Source organism: Mirounga angustirostris, unplaced genomic scaffold (assembly GCF_029215605.1).
Source record: "Mirounga angustirostris isolate CCGP_5_RB_7025 unplaced genomic scaffold, mMirAng1.0.hap1 SCAF_6, whole genome shotgun sequence".
Taxonomy (NCBI): Eukaryota; Metazoa; Chordata; class Mammalia; order Carnivora; family Phocidae; genus Mirounga; species Mirounga angustirostris.
In genome coordinates this window covers 115,207,031-115,230,429 of record NW_026991714.1, presented here as the reverse complement: position 1 = coordinate 115,230,429, position 23,399 = coordinate 115,207,031, and the positions used below count along the sequence as shown (strand labels likewise).

At 48.5% G+C, this 23,399-nt stretch overlaps 1 protein-coding gene across 3 annotated transcripts in view; it reads left to right on the top strand.

Moving 5' to 3' along the window:
- The first annotated feature begins 235 nt into the window (after nucleotides 1-235).
- The window catches only part of VSTM4 (V-set and transmembrane domain containing 4), a 102,811-nt gene continuing 79,647 nt past the window's right edge, over nucleotides 236-23,399 (top strand). For all 3 annotated transcript variants that reach the window (XM_045878282.3, XM_045878284.3, XM_064594941.1), the window contains exons 1-2: nucleotides 236-348; nucleotides 8,624-9,022. In XM_045878282.3, coding sequence (XP_045734238.1) covers nucleotides 294-348; nucleotides 8,624-9,022 — 454 coding nt within the window. In that variant the 5' untranslated portion in view covers nucleotides 236-293. The remainder of the gene's footprint in view (nucleotides 349-8,623; nucleotides 9,023-23,399) is intronic.

Here is a 23,399-nt window from a genome sequence, read left to right as displayed (position 1 = left end):
GTAATCCCCTCTCAGAACCTCAGTTTTCTCATCTGTGAAATGGGAATGGCGACAAGGAGCTGCCCACAGGTCGCTGGGGGAGCCGATGGCGGTGGGGGGTGGGGGGACTTCCGCCTGGCCCCTCGTGGCACGCGGCACCCAGCAGCCCGGGGCCAGCGCGGGCGGGCCGCGGGAGGGGCGGGCCGGGGCCGGGGCCGGGGCCGGGGGCGGGCGCGGCACTGGGCGGGCTGGCGGCGGGGCCGGGCGGGCGGCGGCGCTGCTCGGGCGTCACAGCGCCGGGCGGCGGCGGGGAGATGCGGCTCCTGGCGCTGGCGGCGGCCGTGCTGCTGGCGCGGGCTCCGGCCCCGGGTAAGCGCGGCGGGGCCGGGCGCGCGGGTGGGGCGAGGGCAGCCCGCGCCGGGGAGGCCGGGGCTCGGGGCCGGGGCCTGGCGGGGAGGCCCTGCCGCCTCCCGGGCCGCCCCCTCCCCGTCCGCGCCCGGCGGGCCGGGGCTCCGCGGGTCCCTGTGGCCGCGCCAGCCCCGCGGAGCGCGGCGGCGCCTCCCCGGCTCCCCGCGGCGGCCGTGCGGGGCCCCCTTCTGCCTCCGCGGGGCCCACTCGCAACAGCCCCCGCGCCCTCCCGGGGCCGGGCCTTGGGGGCAAGATTGAAGCGGGGACGCGCCGGCCCTAGTTGTTGGCTGGCTGGCTGGCTTGCTTTCTCCACGACAGTCAGGACCAACAACTGTTGGCAGGTTAGGCTGGCAGCAACTTTCCTCTACCTCTGCGGAGAGTTTCTCCGACCCGGTCGGGAGGGCTGGATCTGCCCCAGGAACCCGGGGCTTGTCGGCGGGCGCTTTGCGAGAGCAGGCCCGGTGCGACACGGTGTCCGCGCCTGGAAGGCGTGGGACCCTTTACCCGAGCACCCTGCTTCAGGACAACCTTGCCTGCACTGCTGGCTCTCTCTTGGGGTTGCTGCTCTCACTTCCGAGTTGCTGAAGAAGAGTCTCTCTTGATTCCCCGAGCCCTTCCCGCCTGCCTCGGAGCTGAAAAGTCCACGCTGGCGAGAATCATAGTCAATAATGAGTATTTCGTTGGCTCTTACATTTCCTGGGTGCCTGATGGGGGCCAGGCGTCCTGCTACACACTGTCTCATTTAATCACAACAACGCTTTAAAGTAATCATGACAAGAGCAAAATTTATGTATCCAGGTGCCTTGCAAACATTAACTCAATTTGCCAGTAACCTCTGGAGGAGGTGCTGTCAGTATCCCCATTTTATAAATGAGGAAACTGAGGCTCAGGCCCAGGAATCGACTTGGCTTAAGTCAGGAGGCTTGTGAGTTGTGGAGCAGGGATTTGAACCCCAGGAGCCTGGCTCTACAGTGTGCTCAGAAGGTCTAAGCTGTGTTTTATAAATAAGGACGCTGATGGTCAGAGTTAAGTGATTTTCCAAGGGTGACCCAGCTCCCAAGTGGTCGAGCTGGCATATGAGCCAGCATAGATCAGAGTGTGAGGAGGAGGGACTTGGATCACAGTGGGGAGAACTTCACCCCTTGTCCCCTGGCTACCAGGGCAGCGGGGTTTCTGGTGAATCTGACATCGGTGCTCTGGGAAGTGCTTTTGTCATCCTTGTCATTGTCTTGGCTGATAGTGACTGGAGGTTTGACTGGGACGTTGACTGGGATGGTTGGGCCGGGACAGCTCTGGTGGAGTAGCCAGCAGCCAACAGGATGCAAGGGGGCATGAAGGTCCTCAGCCCCCCGCCCCCCAGGCTCCCTGACCACCTTCCTGATCACAGGTGCTATCAAGGAGGGCACTCCCAGAGAGTGACTTTTGGGGAGGGTGGGGAGTCAAGGACATTTTTGTGTTTTCAGGAGACTTCAGGAGGCTTGAGAGCTGCAATTCGGGATCCTTTATAGAGTCTTCCCTGGCTGTGCCCAAGGCCATGGGGTGGATTATCATGACAGCCCTGGCCACGATCCCCCACTGCATTTGGTGGCCACCCCCCTGCCCCAACAGCCCCAAACTCCAAGCGGCCTTCCCCTTAGCAATACCGTCTGTGACGGAAAGAGACCGCGAAGCCCACTGCAGCTGTACATTCCCGGACGGACACCCCACGACGGGCCTGGCGGGCCTGTCAGAGCTGCTTTGTACCTAGTTCCGGACTCTTTACCACTGCACTTTCCTACTTCTTGATTTGGGGACAGAGTGGGGCCTTAGCAGTTACATGGTTCAACCCCTCATTTTACAAGAAAGGAAACCGAGGGCCAAATATTTACCAAAAGCCAAGCTGTGGTCCAGAGTGGTGGTTGAGAGTCGCCTTTGAAGCCAAATGGCTTGTGTTCAAATTCCAGCTCTGCCGTGTTCTGTGTGAGCTTGAGCAGTGGGCTTTGCTTCTCTGTGAGGCAGCCCTCTTCTCTGTAAAATGAGGATAAACATAGTATGAGGAGCAACTGGGAAGATAAACCTAAAGCGCTTAGAACACTGCTTGGCATAGAGTGGTAGCCTTTATCGTTGGTCAGGGTCCCGTGTCTATCCCGGATGAGAGCTATTTTCAGGGGATGGGCTTAATGTGGATGCAACACCCCATAGGCTAGGTCTCATAGCACCTCTGCTTGGTGCTTGATAAATACAGGCTCCCAGTGCCTTGGGTTTTTAAATAATACAGTTGTATTTCTTTCAGAGATTTATTTGTCATGAATTCAGACTATCTTTTTGCTAAGAATGAGATTTTTGCTGCCGATTAGTACGCATGATTTGCATTCTTTATACATGCAGACACTTCTGGCTGAGTGGGGTCAGGGAAGAAAGAGACTCTGGGGAGCTGAAGGCTGAGCTGGAGTTAATGACATAAAATTCAGGGCAGCAGTCAGAGGAATGATCTGAGTGAGAGGGAGCAAGCAGTTTCTTCAGGACAGAGAAGGAGCGCGGGGCACAGAGCCACTAGCCCATCGCTGGTGGCCATACGCCCTCTAGGTCCCAGGCCAGGTGGGTGCCTTGTTTCTGTTAGAAGTCCTACACTCCCCTGCAGCTGGAAATTGCTCTCCTCCACTGCGTGGCCAGTGCTAGAGGCAGAGACAGAGGCTCTGTACTGGATGAGTAGGTTGTATACTGTTCGGTATACAAACAGCTTCTTCCGAGCTGTTTCCAGAGCTGTGTTAGTCCTTCTCACGACAGTATCCAAACGAGAGCCAGAGGGTTAGACCCCAGAAATCCTATCCACAGGAATTTAATTCGTGGAGGTGCCTATATTCATCTGTGGCGGAATCCGCTATATAATTTGTGGGATCCAACGCAACATGAAAATGTGGGGTCCTTGATTCAAAAATTTCAAGAGAGTGACAGCGGAGATGAAGCCAAGCAGTGGGCCCTTCCAAGTGCAGGGCCCTGGATGACTGTGGATCATACACCCAAGAAGCCCACCCAGCTCACAGGTCGGCGTGTGTCACTTTCTGTTGCCCTCCCCTGCCTAGCTTTCAGAGCTTATAGACGAATATCAGTATTTTGAAGGTGTTTCCTCATTGGAGCCTACACTCACCTTGCCAGGCATCATTTTCCAATTTTTCAGACGAGGAGAGCCTCACATCTAATGGCACCAAGTTTCTAGCCCTGCTGTATTAAATACCAACCCCCGGCTCTCTGCCCAGCCCCACCAAGCCACTGGGAAGGCCTGGGCTGTGAGAATCCCAGTGCCCAGCCCACATGAGGGAGGGTTCCTTGTGGCCAGAATCCCGTTTGCTCTGTTTCATTCAGCCTCTTCCCTCCCTATGTTGTCATATTCCTCCTTTAAGAACTGGCCTTGGAGGGGTCCTTATAGGGGTGGAGATCTGGGTCTGAGATCGGCTGGCAGGCCCCGTGGCTTTCTGGGCCACTGTGTGGTGCCCTTCACCAGAGGGCGCTGTGCTTTCTCCCTCCAGCCTGCACTAGGTTCCTCGTGCCCCAGGGTCTTTGCACAGGTGGCACCCCCTCTCTCCCAGGAAGGTCACTCTTTTCTACTCTCCTGATTTTTAAAAAAATATATTTTATTTATTTATTTGACAGAGAGAGAGAGAGAGAGAGCGCAAGGGCACAAGCAGTGGGGGGAGTGGCAGGCAGAGGGAGAGGGAAAAGTAGGGAGCCCGATGTGGGGCTCAGTCCCAGGACCCTGAGATCATGACCTGAGCCAAAGGCCAGATGCTTAACTGACTGAGCCACCCAGGCACACCTACTCTCCTGAATTTTATGTCATTTACCCCAACTCAGTGTTTAGCTCCCGGTCACCTCCCCAGAGTCTCCTTCTTCCCTGACCCCACCACAGACTAGATCGGGATCTTGCCCTGATTTTTTTAAAGCCTTGCACCTTTTCCCTGTAGCATGTGACACTGTTTGCCGTTCCTCCTGTGTCATTTTCCCCCAGGACCAGCTGCCTTGCCCACTGGACTCTTAGCTCCATGAGGTTAGGAATGCTGTCTTCGTCTTTTTTTTTTTTTTAAAGGTTTTTTATTTATTTAACAGAGAGAAAGACAGCCAGAGAGGGAACACAAGCAGGGGGAGTGGGAGAGGGAGAAGCAGGCCTCCCGCGGAGCAGGGAGCCCGATGTGGGGCTCGATCCCAGGACTCTGGGATCATGACCTGAGCCGAAGGCAGACGCTTAACAACTGAGCCACCCAGGCGCCCCCCCCCCCCCTTTTTTTTTAAAGATTTTATTTATTTATTTGATAGAGAGAGAGAAACACAAGCAGGCGGAGTGGGAGAGGGAGAAGCAGGCTTCCTGCTGAGCAGGGAGTGCGATGCGGGGCTTGATCCCAGGACCCTGGGATCACGACCCGAGCAGAAGGCAAACGCTTAACGACTGAGCCACCCAGGCGCCCCAGGAATGCTGTCTTCTTTGTGCAGTGCCTGGCTCAATGCTGTTGCTCAGCACGTATTTGTTGAGTGATTAACAAAGCATAGGCTGGGACAGAAGCTGGAGGAAGTGGGAACTCTGGGTGCAGAGGTGCCTGGGGCGGGGGCCGGTGGGGGTAGGGGAATCTACCTCCCATCTCACTTCCCTGCAATGCAGGGTTACAAAGCAAGAAATTCAGTTCTTCTCTGGGTAAGAATGACTTTTTGACAATTCTCCATCCTAGGCCAGGAGAGGGGAGACCACCCTGCCGGGAGGGTGACACCCATCCTGTCCTGTCCTGTAGCTGGCTTGGCCCTTGTTTGTTTGGCTTACTCCTCTGCCCTGTAGGGTGGGTATATTTTCTATCATTCAGACAGAGGCAGAAGAGAAAGGCCTGGACTCCTACGGGCACCGCCTTCTGGTCAGCCTGACTCCGTACGTTGGTTGGTGTTGCCCTTGCTTCCCACCGTCCTGACTCCCACCTGCTGTGTTCTCTGCTGACCCTTAGGGGCCCTGCTGGCTGCAGCCGGGCAGATGCTGTGTGATGCTGTTTTTTCTAGTATTTAACCAAATATCCAGCTCAGCTGACCTCTGCTAAGCACTGGGGCCTCTACCTGCACTTTTCCTCCTCCTTCCCCAGGCCGGCACGGGAGCTGTGTTCGTTGGGTTTTAACTAGAACCAAAGAGAGGGTACTACTGGGAACACCTGGCTTTCAAGGAAGGCTCATTGCAGGCCTGGGGCCCCCTGAGAGCCCATGTCCTTTAGCAAAGCTTTATGCCCCTGAAGGGCCCTTGGCCCTGAATTTCGGTCATCCTCCAGCCATGCCTTTGAGTTGAAAGTGGGTGTAAATATCTGGGTTGGTGGCAGACGTAGGGCCAAACGAGCCTTCCTTCCTGTGAACAAGGATGTATGGCTCGCTGGGGTTGTCGGAACAAAGTGCCACGGACTGGGGGACTTAAACAACACACATTTATTTCCCATTGTCCTGGAGGCCTGAAATGTGAGCTTGAGGTATTGGGAGGGTTGGTTTCTCTCAAGGCTCCCTGTTTGGCTTGCAGATGGCCATATTCTCCCTGTGTCCTCACATGGGCTACCTTCTGTGCATGCACGTATCGTGCCCAAGTTCCTCTTATAAGGACACTGCACATGTTGGATTAAGGCCCTCTCTAATAGCTCCATTTTAACTTAATCACCTCTAGAAAGGTCCTATCTCCAAATACAGTCACATTCTGAGGAGTGGGGATTTGGGCTTCCAACATTATAAATTTGGGGTCACAATTCAATCCGCAACAGGGGTCTTTGCACTTTGGTGGGAGAAGCATGCGTGGACCATTTGTAAGAGAATATGGGGCTGAATGAAGGTGGAGAGGCGCCCTGGTAAAGAGAAAAGGAGGGGTCCTTTTAGGCAAATGGTTTGGTCCATTGGCTTTCCCGGGAGCTGCTGACTCCTGGTCTGAGCTGCAGAAGTGGAAGGGTTACTCATTTGCCTCCAGGATGGAATCTGGCTTCCCATGGGGACTGAACACTTGGCACATTCTCCTGGTTTCAGTCACTATAAATAATCCCTCCTTCACTTGGCGTTAATAGGAGGAGACTGGGGTGTGGGGTCTGGGCTCTCTCATCCCACCCATCTTGTTTCAATTTCCTGCCTTCCGCAGTTCTCCCCTTGACTCCAGTGGGGGGCCCTTGGGGGCGGGTAAAGCTGGGCTTCAGTTCTGGAAGCCAGCTGCCGCTCTCTGCGGCTCTCCTCCTGCCAATCCCCAGGCAGCTGTTGGAGCAGGTCAGCCTGGTGTCCCGGCTGTGGCCCATGGGGACTTCAGACAGGGCCTTAGCAGTCAGGAGGGACTTGGGCTAATTTAATATGGCGTCTGGGCAAGGTGTAGGGCAGATGGGCGAGATGCAAGGGGGGCAGCGGGGAGCATTCCCTCCTCTTTTGTCCTACATGAGCGATTTCTCTCACAGGGAGATTGTTACTAGAGAATGTGCACCTTCCTTGGTTGCTGATGCTCCTCATTCCTGTAGTATCTCCCTGGACTGGCTTTATCCTTTGTTACTGTAGGCATAGAAGATCTCATTCTTTTCCACAAGGAGAGTCCAGCCCAGCACCAACCTTTTTCTTGTGAATTTATGTCCATCTGTTTTTTTAAGGTAACAAAAGATTATCATGATGTGGTAAAACTGAGTGATGGCCCCCAACGATGTCTGGGTCCTAATTCCTGGAACCTGTGAATATTACCTTATGTGGCAAAAGGTACTTTATGGATGTGATTAAGTTAAGGATCTTGGAGTGTTCTGGAGTATCCTGGTGGGCCTGGCATCTGAGAGATGGGAAGAAAATTAGAGAAAATTGACCCTTCCATCATATCTCTGAACGTATTCAGTTTATGAACTCAATAGTGGAAGCCATGTAGGAGGATGAGCTTATTGCCTGGACTTTTACCATGAAGAATATTTTTCACGGGAGTCTTTCCCACCCCGACAGAGATAGGGCCTCACCTTGTTGACTCACGGCCTCTTCCTAGTGGAGGGTTCAAGTCTTTCCTGATCTCTTTTTATCCTTCCTCCTTGCTTACCTGCAGCATTGGCCAGAGTTCAAAGCTTTTGGTGACCCTCACATCAGGACCCAAGCCCCTTCTTGTGACCAGAGGTGACATTTGGGGCTTGAGATACCCCAGGGACCCCTGCTTGTGTGGTGGGGCAGGCAGGGGGTGGTGCTTGCTGCTGTTGGGCAGTTGGCAGTGCAGGGGGAGGATGTGGGACCTGGGGTGAAGACAGCCCTGCCGTCAGGTTCTGGGCATCCTGTGCGGAAACATCCTTTCTGGGCTCTGCCTTCCAGCTGACGGCTCCAGCGGTGAGCTCCGGGGCAGGACGGCCACACTGCTCAGTCCCTGTTGTCACCATGTAGTGAGTCCCCCGGGGGGAGGTCTCTGTGTGAGGTCCTCTGGTCTGGCTGGTCTGAGCGGGTGTTGGGGTGGCTCCCTCCAAGGTCAGCTTGGGGGGCAGAAGGGCAGTTCGGGAGGGGCAGCCCTTGGGGGTGGACCTAATGAAGAAAACAAAGGACGGGATGTAGTAGACCAGGTCTGGGATTTTGGAGCATCTTTTGAGTTGTTGGGGCGTTCTCCCACTGCTCCCCGTTCCTGGGTTTGTTCATTCTTTATTCCTGCACTGCAGCTCTGAGACCGTGGACCTAAGTGCACAAAAGACTTAGAGCAAGACACCGAGAAACCTCTGCTGCCCCAGCTCCTCGGTACTAGTTCAATGCCTGCCTGACTAGCACTGATGTTCTGCCTTGGTTACAGTGGGAATCACGGAGACAGGGCAAGGGGCTTGGAAGGGCGGCTCCTGGACCCACAGCACTGCCACCTCAGGCAGGTGATGAAACTGATCTAAAGTGACCCTGGGAGGCAGGTGGATGGGATATGGGCTGGAAATTTTTGAGGGATTCCAAAAACCCAAATCTTTATGTGAAATGTCCTGAGTGTTAAATGTCAGCAACTAATTAAAGAAAATTTTCAACTATGTCTGGGCCAGTGGTCAGTGGCATCTCATGTGGATGGGATTGTCCCATGGATGAGGACATGGGAGCCCACAGAAGCCCCCTGTCCCCGCCATGCTCCAGAAGGAGTCCTCCTGTCCACCACAAAGGCACAGAGTGAGTGTGGAGGGGATCAGGGTGGCCTGCCCCTCTGGCCATGCAGTTGGCTCCCGGAGAAAAGATGCACTGTGTGTCCTTCTGGGGAAAGGCAGTGGCCATGCTCATTTTCTTCCTTTTTTCTCTGCAGAGGTGTGTGGGGCCCTCAATGTCACCGTGTCCCCGGGGCCTGTGGTTGACTACCTGGAGGGGGAAAATGCCACTCTTCTCTGCCATGTCTCCCAGAAGAGACGGAAGGACAGCTTGCTGGCCGTGCGCTGGTTCTTCGCACGCCCCAACTCCCCGGAAGCCTTGATGGTTAAGATGACCAAGCTCCGGGTGGTGCAATACTATGGGAATTACAGCCGCAGCGCCTTCCGGCAGAGGCTGTGCCTCCTTGAGGAGAGGCGCGGGGCACTCTACACACTCTCGGTTTTGACCCTCCGGCCAGCAGATCAAGGGCATTACGTCTGCAAAGTCCAGGAAATTAGCAAGCACAGGAATAAGTGGACTGCCTGGTCCAACGGCTCCTCAGCGACGGAAATGAGAGGTAAGGGCATATCCGCTCTTTGGGGAGAGACGGGGGGACAGATCAGTGGTCCTTCCTCTAATCGGCGAGATAGGGGCCCCCAGATGGCTCTGCTGGGCTAGAATGCATTTTCATGGCCTCTGTGGGCCATGTGAACTAGGCTGTGGGGATGAGGATAGATCTTTCCTTGGACACTGGGGCTAACATGGAAGTAAGGAGAGGAAGGAGCAAGTGCCTGGCCCCATTCTGCCCAACGTAGCCCTGGGCAAAACCTTCATGTCTAAAAGATTGGACTGGCTGTGTGTGTGCTTTGCCCCCAGCTCAGGTCTGTGCAGCCTTGGTTGCTTTGGCTGGAGGGTGCTGGGCATCCCCCGGAGGAGGCATGCATCGGGAGGTCCTGATGTCAATTTCTAGGCCTCCGAGCAGGGCAGGCTGGTGGCTCTGATCTATTGCCTAGAGGAACTGATCCAAGTCCCAGGCAACATCTCCCTGAGAAATTCATCTGAAAGTGGGCAGAGGACCAGAGGTAGCCCTCCCTTCCTGGAGAAAGATTGGAGGCATGGGCCGTGTTCTGGAACATCTTAGCTACCAAGCACCATATTCGAAGGTTATCATTTTTTATCACAAATGTTCTACAATTTTAATAAGACTTGCTATTGTGTGCTAAATATTACATTTTTTATTGTTTTGAACTTGAATTTGGTCTGGTACAAGATAAAGAGGTTCACAAAGTAAAGCTGATGGTCCCAAGTGTGAGAAAGAATCTAATATTATTACATGCATGTAATATAATATTAAAGGCATTAGTGATGTTGTTTTGTTTTTTTTTTTAAAGATTTTATTTATTTATTTGACAGAGAGAGAAATAGCGAGAGAGGGAACACAAGCAGGGGGAGTGGGAGAGGGAGAAGCAGGCCTCCCGCGGAGCAGGGAGCCCGATGTGGGACTCGATCCCAGGACCCTGGGATCATGACCTGAGCCGAAGGCAGACGCTTAACGACTGAGCCACTCAGGCGCCCAGTGATGTTGTTTTGATAAGCTTTTTTTGAAGGGATAAAACTCAGTTGTGAAGAGGGGGTTGGTTTTTTTTTTTTTTTTTGATAGAAGGAGAAAGGGTATTTTTAATATCCTGCATGAATAAGGGACATGTTAAAGTAGATAATTTATGTAGATAGTGGTTAGTACAACTTTATTTGCCTTTGGAGTTTGCTCATTATAATCTTCTAAAGCACGAAATGATGTATTATCTGAAATGTGCACTTTTTCTCCCTAAGCAAATTCATTCAAGAAAACAAATGACTATTAGTATAAATACATCTTTTGGCACAGAAAGCAGAAAAATGCATCAGATGACCATGGGCTGAGGAGGGAATCCACTCTGAATATCACTTAGCTCTGAAACATAAGATCTTATACATGTCCTTTTTATGTTTATGTCACCGTATATTCTGGAACTGTACATTACACCTCTTGGTAGTGAGGACTCTGTGCAAATTAAAATAGATGAAAACGTTCCCTGCTTTCAAGTGCAGTCATCTAGTTCATTATTTAATGTGAATCTACTTTCATTGAAGGTGGGTTCCTTCTAGAACATTTATTTAGGTACTTGCTCCCCGAATCTGAGGTGGTTCATAAGGTTTCACTGGAAATACAGACCCTTGTCCCCCTTCTCCCCCTCCCCCCCTCCCTTCCTCCTGTTCCCGCTCTCTTCTCCGAACCTCCTTTCTCTTCTTTCTCTCCTTTTCTTTCCATCTCCTGGTCCTCTCATTTCTATTCTTCCCCTCCTCCCTCCCCTTCCCTTCACTTACTCTTTTCTTCCTCCTCTTCCCCTTGTCTCTCAGTCTGTCTGCCTCATGCTCATCCCCCTCAGGCCCTGGAATTTGTTCTAATCTCAAAGCAGAGCTGGGCCTCCCTGGCTGCATCTGCTCAACCTCAGAGCCTCCCGCTCCTCACACTGTCTCAGCCTCTGGGCAGGGCTGTGGTTTTTCGACGGGACAACTGGAAACCTTAGGAAGTGATGACCATACCTTCTAGAACATTCCATGTAGGCTTCAAGGGGACTCCACCAGGAGGGTTAAGAAAAGGTGACTCTACATAAATGACCTGAAAGCAGACTGTCTTGTTTAGGTTGGAACATGTCCACCCCAGGCTGGGGGGGAGCGTGTGGAAGCTTGGCTCACTAGTCCTTCCTGGGCAAGGCGCGGATCAGGCCCGTGGCTCCAGCCTCCCGGGGCACCATTTCCCCAGGCCCTTTTCCTTGCTCATTTCCAGGGGCCATGTTTTCCTAAATCTTCATCTCATATTAATAATTGTTTTATGGAAAACCAGAACAAAACCAAACACAATGAAAAGTTCTGTGGGCAAATACTTTTGGGTGATAACACTGAATAGCAATTCTCAGAAGTGTTTTTTGCAGTGAGTGCCTTTCCTCCTCTGGGCTCCAGAGCCCCTCTGGCCTAGGGAACTCAACTTTGCTCTCCTTCCTGCAGGCTTCTGAAGCCATTCACAGGAGAGGGGAAATTTTCTCGGGAATGTTTTTAACACTACCGCTCTCCCCTGCCCTTGACCACGGACTGTCACACTCTCCTTGCATTGTTCTTTTTTTTTTTTTTTTTAAAGATTTTATTTCTTTATTTGACAGAGAGAGATACAGCGAGAGAGGGGACACAAGCAGGAGGAGTAGGAGAGGGAGAAGCAGGCTTCCCGCTGAACAGAGCAGGGAGCCCGATGCGGGGCTCGATCCCAGGACCCTGGGATCATGACCTGAGCCTAAGGCAGACGCTTAACGACTGAGCCACCCAGGCTCCCCACTCTCCTTGCATTGTTCTTAATGTGAGATAAAATTGCTTGTCTTCCACTGTAAACTCCCAGGAAGAATGGTTGGCACGTGGTGTCTTCTCGTCTCACTGTTGCAAAAGGAGGTTGACTCTTGCTGTGTCTTGAGGGGGTGGTTCCTGGCAGGTGTCACAGCAGTGTAGCCTGGTCCCCAAATGTTGGCTGTTTTCTATTGCAGAAATAATATAGTTCAAGTAGAGATATGTGAAGACATATTGAAAGGGCTTAAAGAAGAAAATAAAAATGGCTTGCAGTATCTCCACCCAGGCATAACTTAACATTTCAGTGTAGATCCTTCCAATCACTTGTATGCAAATAAAAATTAAAAACCTAATTCCTCTCATACCCTAAGTACTATTTTCTGACTGGCTTTTCTCATACTAGAGTGTGCACATTTTCCCATGTTGTTAAATATGCTTCCATCGCGTAATTTTAATGGCGGGATAGTATTCCACGACGGGGACGTATCACAATTTATCTTTCCCATTACTGTTACTGGACAGTGAAGTCGTTCGAAATTCTTGTCAATAAATCTCCATAAATGTCCCTGCCTTTAGAATAAAGTCCTGGAAATAAGATTGCTGGGTCCAAAGGTATATTCAATTTAATGATTGATATAATTTAGGCTGATAACAATTTAAGGAGGTGAATTGACCTCTAGAATAGTTAATGAATTTATAGTCCCACCAGCATTGAAAATGCCTTTTTCCTATGGATTGGTTCTATGTAATATAGACTTTTTAGAGATAATGAGGAGGAGGAGGAAGAGGAGGGGGCTAGGAATGCCTGGTATACAGTTGACCCTCAATAAGTACTTGATGAATGAATGAAATGCTCTTCGATAGCAGCATTTCTTGCTACCAATACTTGGAGGCAGGCAAGACTTGGTGGATGATGTCACCTTCTCTGGGAGAAGTCACCTCTCTTTCCCTTGGCCTATTCTAATTGTACATCTCACGCAAGGCCCTTGTCCATCCTTCCTCTTTCCTCAGGACTTACTTGTGTATGCTAGCCCACAGAGATCTGTCGTACATCCTAACATCCTCAGGTGTACGCCGTCCCCAGAGGTCATCTTCATCAATGGTGTGGTCTGCATCCACCAAGTCCCTCTTGTGTGGGCATTTAATGCACACCCACACACATATATTCCAATAACACTACACTTCATGCTTTACAAGTATTGCTGATGATGTTATTTACACTTTTTCGTAATTGATATTACATAGCCAGACAACACCAAACTGCATGCCATCATTCCCCTAGTGATGAAGTCTCACGAAACTTCCAATTTTTCATTAACACAACAAGTGCTTCAGTGAACATCATTCTACACATTTTCAAGTGCATCTGTTGGATTCCTGGAAAGAGAATTGCTGGGCCTAAGGCTATGCATATTTAAATTTTTTTTTTTTTTTTTAAAGATTTTATTTATTTATTTGAGACAGAGAGAATGAGAGGGAGGAGGGTCAGAGGGAGAAGCAGACTCCCTGCCGAGCAGGGAGCCCGATGCGGGACTCGATCCCGGGACTCCAGGATCATGACCTGAGCTGAAGGCAGTCGCCCAACCAACTGAGCCACCCAGGCGCCCCTGCATATTTAAATTTTTAATAGACAATGCCCGTAGGGTCTCCAAAAAGATTTTACAAATTTATACTCTGACCATCATTGCATGAGAGGGTCTATTTCCCTGAAGCCTCATTACCAATGGATATTATTAATCTTTTTCATTATTTATCCCAATGATGGGAAAAAGAATATTTCATTGTTGTTTTAATTTCGATTATTATTTTCAATACAATTTAATTTCAATTATTGTATTCAATTATTAGTGAGGTTGAACATCTTGTCATATGTTTATTGACTGTTTAAAAAAATTTCTTCTGTCAGGGCGCTTGGGTAGCAAACTCAGTTGAGTGTCTGACTCTTGGTTTTGGCTCAGGTAGTGGTCTCAGGGTTGTGGGATCAAGCCCCGTGTTGGGCTCTGTGCCCAGCATGGAGTCTGCTTGGCATTCTCTCTCTCCCTCTCTGTGTGCCCCTCCCGTTCATGCTCTCTCTCTCTGTTTCTCTCTCTAAAAATAAATAAATAAATCTTTAAAAAAAAAAAAATTTCTTCTGTCAATCACCTGTCCCTAACCTTTGCCTATTTTTCAATTGGTTGCTGTGTTTTTCATATGTATGTATACATACATATGTATGTGTGTATATATATATATATTTATCTGATCATTAATTTTTTAGCTGTTATATATGGTACAAAATTTTCTTCCTTTTTGTTACTTACCTTTACACTTTATTTATTTATTTATTTACCACATAGATATTTTACATTTTCAGAATATTTATGTTGTCAAATTTGCTGGGTTTTTTCCCTTTATGATATTCCTTTTTTCAGTCATATATTTTTTTAATTGAGATGTAATTTATTCAATAAATTGCACATGGTACCTTGGTTTCATATATTATGTAGGAAGGTATTTCCCACCCAAGCTTATAAAAGTATTTTCTGTATTTTTCTTTAATATTTTTAAAGGATTAAAAAAACGTTTTACTCCTTTATCTCTTTGGAATCCATTTTTGTATAAGGTGTGGAATAAATAACTCTTTGTTTCCAAATGGCTATCCTATTGTCCCTACTTTATCTACTGAATAGATAAAATTTCCCTGTTTTGAAATGCTACAATGTCATAAGCAAAATTCCTACATTTAAATGCAAACTCCATACTCACCAATAAAGCACTATTTTAATTATTAGAGAATAAGGCAAGTCTCATTATTTTTTAAATAAATGTCTTGCCTGGTCTCGTATAGTTTTTTCCTCAGCTGATCTTACATAGTTTTGTAGAAATTATGTTGGGGTTTGATTTTATTGGGATTTAATTGACTTTATAAATTACTTTGGCGTGGGTATATACATCTTATGTCTTTATGATTTTTTTCTTTTTCTTTTTTTTTTTTTTTAGAGAGGGAGGGAGAGAGAGAAAATTAATCAGGCTCCACTCCCAGTGTGGAGCCCAGTGTGGGGCTTGATCCTAAGACCCTGAGATCATAACCTGAGCTGAAATCAAGAGTCAGATGCTGAACCTACTTAGCCACCCAGGTGCCCAATGGTTTTATGATTTTAAATGTTCCTGTCCATGGAATTGCTATGTTCCTTCATGCGTGCAGGGTGATTATTTTTTTTAATCTTTCAGTAAAAGATATCTTAACATGAGCCTTGAATATTTTTTATTATGTTTATTTCTAGGTATTGTAACACTTGTAAGTAGATTTTATCCCTTCTCCCTACATGCATACACACACACACATCTTTTAAATTGGTTATTGCTGATGTACAGAAAGGTTGTTGACTTGTATTTGGCAACATAGTGACTTACCTCTTTTTTTTTATTTATTCATGAGAGTCAGAGAGAGAGAGAGAGAGGCAGAGGCAGAGAGAGAAGCAGGCTCCCCGCCTAGCAGGGAGCCCGATGCGGGACTCGATCCCAGGACCCCGGGATCACGACGTGAGCCGAAGGCAGACGCTTAACCATCTGAGCCACCCAGGCGCCCCCCCCTTTTTTTTTTTAATACATACTTTTTCAGTTGCTTCTCAAGAATGTCTGCAAATTGATATGTCATTGTTTTTGCTGACCTTATTGCATTGGCCAGGACTTCAGGGGTAGTGAGTCATCTACCTGTACTCTATTTGTTGACAGTGCTGGGAATTTTAATTTTACCATTTGGGCTTTTATCTTAACCATATTTTTCCATCTAGCCCACATGGCCACAGCTAGGGACTGTCAATTCTCTACTGAAAAACCAGCTTTGAGATACCCATGACTTTTTCATGATCCCCACCAGTAAACCTATCAGAAAAGCAATTGGGATTGACCTGGCAATGTCTCTTAGTAATTTACCTTTTCCTTTTTAAATTTCTTAAAACTCTTTACAAAATCCATTCTAAAGAAATGAGCTATCAAGCCATGAAAACATGGGGGAAACTTAAATGCTTATTGCGCAGGGAATGAAGCCAATCTGAGAAGGTACAAACTATGATTCCAACCTTAGGACATTCTGGAAAAGGCAAAACTATGGAGACAGTAAAAAGATCAGTGATTGCCAGGGGTTGCAGGGAGAGAGGGATGAATAGGTGCAGCACAGAGGATTTTTACAGCAAAGAAAACATTCTATATGATTCTATAATGGTGGATACATGTCATTATTAATTTGTCCAAACCCATAGAACATACCATACCAAGAGTGAACCCTAAGGTAAATGATGGACTGTGGGTGGTTATGATGTGTCATTGTAGTTTCATCTATTGTAACAAATGTACCCCCCTGGTGGGGGTTGTTGACAGTGGGGGAGGCCATGTATAGGAGCTGGAGGTTTGGGAGATCTCTGTACCCTCCCCTCAATTTTGCTCTGAACCTAAAACTTCTCTAAAAAAATTAAAGTCTTAATAATAATAAAAAATCCATTCTAGAAACTTGTCAGAGATAGCCTAAAGTTTTAAAACCTACTTTCCTACTTTTTTTTTTTTTTTTTTTAGCCAAGGTGTTAATGACCTCAGGGTTCTCTGACCCTCCCAGGTAAGAAATAGACACAAGGCCAAGGATGGGGTGGATAGCGGTTACTGCAAGCTCATGCCTGAGCATGAGGGAGACAGCCTTAGTAAGAGGGATACCAGGCTGCTCCCCAAACAAGGGCCCCGGGCAAGTGTTTGAAGGGGCTGAGGCAGGAAAGGAGTGACGTCATGTATATATATCCCAGGTAAAGGTAGGGAAATACAGGGAGTTGGGTGCGTAGCTACAGTTGACAGAACATTTTATTTGCATGTTAAGTCTCCACCCTGGGCATGATTTTTAGCATTATAATGAGGGAAAAAGTCAAAAGGTCAGGGCTGCTGAGGGCCTTTGTGGCTCTGACTGGTCTGCTCTGGTCTTTGTAGGAGCAAACTGGTTATAAGTTGCAATCTGGAGCTTGTTTCAAGATTGTAGCTTCTGGCTTCCTGATTCAATGCAGCACCTGGAGGTGGGCTAGAGAAATAGATTATCAGAGGGGGCTGAGGTTTTCTGCAAGTTACTGTCTATATAAGACTGTGCCTCAGGGAAGAAACGTACAAACAGGTGGCTGGTCAAAGAGCTTCCATTTTGAAACACTGAAATTGTGAGGAGATCAGGGCCTAGAGCAACTTCATCCCATCGTATGCTTTTCTAGGCAGGCGCCTCAGGATCAGTCTCATCCCTGGTGCATCTCTAAGATGGTGGCTCCTTACAAAGTCCAGCTCCTTATCCATGTGCTTATAAAATGCTTTATAAATCTCATACAAAATAATAATAAAAAAATAACAAAAAACCCAAGACCAAACCAAATAACCAGCTCATCCCAATATCTGCAGTGTTATTTGCTTTACTTTCCTCTATCTGTTTTTGAATTTCTCCCAATTTGGGGTGAGTCCTTGAGCATGTATATGTGGTGAAAAAAAATAGCAAGTTATTGGGGAAAAAAATCTACACTAACATACGGATTTGTCATGGCTTTTCCCCCCCTGGAAACATCTCTGGAAGTGTTTGGCTAAAAAATATAAGTTGTATTAATTTGAGGCAAAGCACAGCTTTTGTTTTGCTGTTTCATGTTTTAGCTGTGCATGTCCGTAAAACGTGATGGAGAAGTGGAGATTTTGAAGAATCGCGAATTGATAAATCGGGGCTTATCTGCAAATCATGTCTGTGTGAGACTGTGAGACGGAGGGCTCCTGCCTGTAGGGTTGTGGGTGCCGTGTGGCACAAAATGAAATGGTAAATAATGGGAACTGAAAATATGTGACCCTCTAGAGGACAGTGGAGTCACGATTGGCTTATTTTGGAGAAGTTGTCCTGTCAGATGAACCTGACGGTATTATTTTTATTACATGGAGGCAGAAGGAAAGGTAAAGAATGTTATGCAGATTCTCCAATTGTTCGTGCTCTGTGAGCATTGAACGGAGCAAGAAGCCCTGCCTGCAGAGAAAATAGATCAGAAAGTCCTAAATGACACATGGCGCTGGAACCCTCTAGAGAGGGGTTCAGTGGAAATGGGGAGGGCCAATGTTAGGTTTGATTTCATTCAGTTGTTTAATCAATGACACTGAAAAAGGAGCACACAGCACCCTAATGGAACTTTACAGAAAATACAAAATTGGGAAATGTTTTTCATGTCAGCGAGGAGTAAAAACATAATAAAAACGAATCCAGAGAGGTAAGAAATACAGGCAGGAAATAACAGAATGAGATTCAATTTGGAAAATGGCAGAGCAATGCATGTGGGGACAGCGCAGCTCAGGCACCGCTGGATCGTCCACGAGAGGCTGAGAGGCTGCCTCTGTGAAGGGACCCTGGTGACAGTGGCAGTGAATTAGACGCGCGCCTGCAATCGGATTCGGCAGCGCCAGCAGCCGCCGTGATTTCCGTCCGCGTACGAGTTGGCCCCGTGTCCCCGCGAAGGCAGGCGGTTGTGCTGGGTGTGCTGTGCTGGTGAGACTGATGGGGACTAGAGCAGTCCGTTTTGGGAACCTCATTTCCAGAAAGATCGACTCAGACTAGAGAAGAGGGGCGAGCGTGATGAGGAAACGAGTGGCAGCCTCCAGAGATGCGATCAGTTCAGCGGAGGAGGCTTCGCTGGGCTCGGTGAACACATTGCCTGGGGAAACAACACGTTGACTACAGTGTTCGGCAGCACTGGGTGGACTCATTTATCCCTTCATTCAGTGGGCATTTTTTTGAGTACCTGCTCTGCTGGAAACATGGGGACACATATGGGTAGATCTGTCTATAGGGGTGGCTGTTACACAAACAGATAGGAGGTTACAGGGTAGTGTATGTGCAATGATCACGGTGTGCGCGGGGCATTCATTCAACACACGGGAGAGCCCCTGAGGATGAGGGAGAAGGCAGTGCCCTTTCTGCAGGGCTGGAAATGGGAGGAGGCGGCATTTCAGTGTGTGGGTGTCCCATCACTGTGGGTGGGAGTCTGAGCTGGGGCTGGAGCCTGAGCTGGGGCAGGCAGCCGTGGATTACTGGGGGAGGCAGGCAGGGCTGAAGGTGGAGGAGCTTGTACTGAATATTAAGGAATTTATACTTGATTTTGTAGGCTGTTCTTCTCATTCTCGCCTAATGATAAGAACCACCGGGGCCACTGTTAACATTCCCAAGATTCCCAAGCATCTGCCCAGGGGATTCCAGTCTGTTACGCCTGGGGTGGAATTTGAATTTTTAACATGAAGTCTAGGTGATTTGATCATCAGGCAGTTTTGAGGATCTCTGCTTTAGCCCTTGGAAAACCCCAGGAAGTATTAAAGTCTTCTGACAGGTCCCTGTGTTGGCTGTTCAGGGCATGGATTTGGGGGACCAGACTAGAGGATGAGGAGGCAGCCTTTTGTAGTTGCCCAGGCTTGGAATGATGGAAGATGACATTTGGCAGGAGGAATGGAGGGACATGGAGAGGTCAGATGAGAAGTCTTTAGTAATCGATTGGGTGTGGGCAAGAGAGAGAGCTTGGGGATGGCACCCGGAGGTCCAACTCAGTAGTATGAGCAGGGTGGTGCCCACAGCCAGTCCATAGGGGACATTTAAGATTGAGAGTAAGATGGCTGGAGGCCACCCTGCACTGATGTCTGGTAGGTACACAGGCCTGTGGAGTTGAAGCTCCTGTCTGATCTGGCTAATGCGAACTGATTTCTGAGTCAGGCAGCTGAAACCATGGGGGGGGGGGGCGGTGAGAATGCCAAAAGGCAGGGGTAGGGATGGAGCCAACATTTGGGGCAACGGAAGGAGCTAGTTTGGGTTGGTGTTGATTCAGGCACTTCCAGGCCAGCCCGTTGGCCGTCTGGAAAAAGCGGAATGTTCTTAGTAGAAGGGCAGCACCGGAGGGAGAAAGTACAGCATCTCTTTGCCCGGATCCCCAGAAGGTAAGTCTGTGGGAAATCCGGAGAAGCACAGTGCTCTAGGTGGGGACCAGCTGCAGCCACCTCGATCCCCAGGGGCCCTGTGAGCCTTGTGTCTTCTGCTCCAATGACAGCCATCTTTTGGTAATATCTTCTTGCTCATTCATCATGAGCAGGTGAGATGCAGATGTGGGCCTCACAGCAGGTGAGACATGATGAGATGAAGAGCAGGGTAAGGTCTTGCCCGACCCCAGGGATAGCCGGGAGGTGGAGTTCTTGAGTGCCCTGTACCCAGCACTGTGATTTGGAAAGATTGCAGTTAGCCAGCAAGGAAATCAGAATGGAAATGAAAGAGTATAAGCAGAGGTTTGGGATACTACCCAGTGGGGACATGAAGCTGCTCGGTGAGGTCTTAAGGGATGGCAGCTTTAATTCCCCAGACCTCATAAAAAGTTATCCTTGATGGCTTTTCAGCCCAGTCCTGCCACCCACAGACTCAGGCAGACTGATACTCTGAGCCAGAATGAATCTGCATACTTTCAGATGGAGACGTCTTCATTAACAGTGAAAATGCTAATAATAGAAGCAATTTGCAAAGGCTATCTCCTGCAATTTAATCAGTATCTCAGTCTGACCCCAAATAACATATTTTAATAAGCCAAATGGCTATCTGACTTAAGATTATATAAATAAGCTTTAAATGTAGGGAGTGAACAAAGCAAACAGAAAACTCTGTTACTCTAAAAGTATTTGGGGGCAAAGATGAAACTATAATTTCTTATTTGACTACTTAACCCCAAAATGTTAGAGGGAATTTAATAATTGGATCTGAAAGTACTACCACAGGGAACCCATATTTCAAGTTTCAGGGGAAGAAATTAAATAATTCCCTTTTCTCTGGAGACACGGAGCAGATAATTAGGAGTGAGATTTACTAAACATTTAGTGCTACTGCTTAATTAAGCAAGCACACATCATGATGTTCAAAGTATCAACAGGTCCAGATCCTCAAAGGGAACAAATTGACGACAGGAGTGTAATTTAAACTACACTTGAAACAATTCTTCAGTGTGCCTACCCTCACTCCAACTGCCATGGTCTTGGAAGAGTTTAAGAGACTGAAATCAAACTGAACAAACATGTATTAAGCCCCGGTTTATGATCCTGTTATCACTGTGCCTACCTTAAAGAGAGGGACGGGTGGGGAGGTCTGATCCCCACCCTCTCCGGGCCCCAGCCTCTCAATCTGGAGGAGGGGACATGTAGATATGAGCATAGATCTGATAGGTACTATGGAGATAGCTAATAAAAAGGGAGTGTGAATGGGCCATAGAAGAGGGTGACGCTGGCTTGGGAGTAAAAGAGAGACAAAGATACATTCTCGGGGGAAATGAGGAGGTCACCTGGAGGATGTGGGATTCCACTGGGCCACAGGGTGAGGGGGGCTAGGGCAGCTCTGGGGCCATGCCACGTCAAGAGACAAAACAGGCCGAGCAAAGGATAGACGAGGAAGAGAAGAGGAATTTGCAGATGACTTGATGAAGCTGGCTGCATGTTTGTGGGTGGTGAGGGCCAGAGGGGGGCAGTGGTGAGAGCCAAGGTTGGCATGGTGGACCTGGCCAGGGACCTCGACTCCAGGGACCTGCCAGATTCTTCTGAAATGTATCCTCATACCTGACACGGGGCATGGTACGGAGAAGGGCTCAGTGATGATTTTTTTTTTAAGAAAGAATGAATGAGTGACCCAGGTTCTTTGGTAAAATGCCATTTTAATTAATGGCAACAAGGAGTGGAAGGTGGTAGTGAGCAGGTATATAGACCTGGCCTGGCATTGTATCTGGAGAGGGTCAGTTCCCAAGCCCTACATTTCAGCATTTCCTAATGGCTTTTTGGGGGCATACACATGGCCTTTGTATTCTGTAGCAGATTCCATCTCGCAAGGCAACTTTTTTTTCCAACTGTCTTATAATGGGAAGTCTATTTAATCCAGGTTTTTTGTTTGTGTGCTCTTTTGCTTTCCTTTGTGTTTTAGAATTTGTCTTAACAGTGGATGCAAAAGAAAAGAGTGGCTTGAAATAGACACAACTGGAACTTTTCCGTTTCTCATCAGCTGCTCCCTGTAGGTCACTGGGAGGTCTTATTCACATGGATGGCTTTGTCTGAGCCCCAGGAGAGACTGCCTTTGGCCCGAATCTTGGAGACACAAGGAGGAAGTGAAGCAATAGGGTGAACTTCTGAGGGTCAGAGACAGAGAAAGTCTCTGTGTGTCCCTGGGGCTGCCGTTGCCTTCCCTGAGAACGCTGATCCAATTATAAATAGTGGCGACACAGCTACATTTTTAAGTTTTTTTCCTTGGGAAACTGTCCCATCATTGAATAAGAAGGGACGGTGAACTAAGTATATTCATTTTTGAAGTTGCAGCAAAATGTTGACTCCTTTATTTTCTTTAAGGATCTTTCCTTGTGCGTATTCCGTATCACCAACCTCTTCTGATCTCCTTCGATTTTTCCCTCCTATTGATCTGTGCAAGATGCTGCCTGAGGAAACTGAGACAGGGCAGTGTCTGCCATCTGGATTCCTACAGCCCCTGGGTGCAAATCAGCGAGATCTGCATGCCAGGGACCAGGGCTTTCAATGGCTGCCCCTCTCCTTTCAACTCCAGTGAACTTAAGAATTGTCTTCTGCTTAAGATCCTGGGACTTCCTACATCCATCCTGTAACGAACTAAGAACTCAGAGGCCATAGGATTAATCACAGCAGACCCAGAGTACATTAACTCCTAGGCTAGAACTTTGCAGAGAAGTTAGGCTTGATGGCCCAGCGTACTGGTGTATTCCCATTGCTTTGGAAGCAGGGCTTCCAGATGAAGGGAGGTGGCTGGGTAGACAGGTCTCTCCCTGGCCTCTCTTCCCAGCCTTCCAGAATGTAACAGTGTCATCATCCCAGGACCAAGTTCTTTTGGGAGGTCTTGACCCACCAGTACCAATGCTCATGCTCATTCCATTCATTTGTTCTTTCAAAGTAACCGTGAGTTACAATGGGCCAAGAAGGATTCTGGGAAGTGAAGAAGACAGGTGCAGTCCCAGCTGTCACCTTCCCGTCAGCTGGGGGTGGTGGATAATGAACAAGATGAAGGAGTGAGGCACAGTGATGCTTTCTAAGGCAACACGTTGTGCAGGGAGAGAGGGCATGAAATACCAGGTCATCATTGGAGGACAGTGTCTCTCACTCAAATTCTCTCCAGTTTGCAAGTTGGAGTCAGCGGCTTGGAGAGACACATCGATCGTTATAGATGGTCTACTTTTTAGAAAGTAACTTCCTTGAAAACTGTGTTCTTTTGTCCTAAGACATGCTATTTAAAGGGGCCTGTTTGGAGATTTTTGTAAACAACACTCATGCTATTGCTTACTCCTTAGGTTTTGCTGTTTCTTTTCTTTTCCCTGGATGAAACGGAAAGAGGCATTGTTTGAGTTTCAAGCCCTGGGCCCTGCCCTGGACTGGACGAGTGATTGAGGCCCAGGGTCTGGCTCCTCATGACTTGAATCTCCTCTCCCACATCTCCTTGGACTCGTGCTCACCTCTCTACTCAGAGTGTGTGAGGCGAGGCTTCTCTGAGTGGAGTCCTGAGACCCTGAGCCTCAGGCTTTCCTGAATGATGT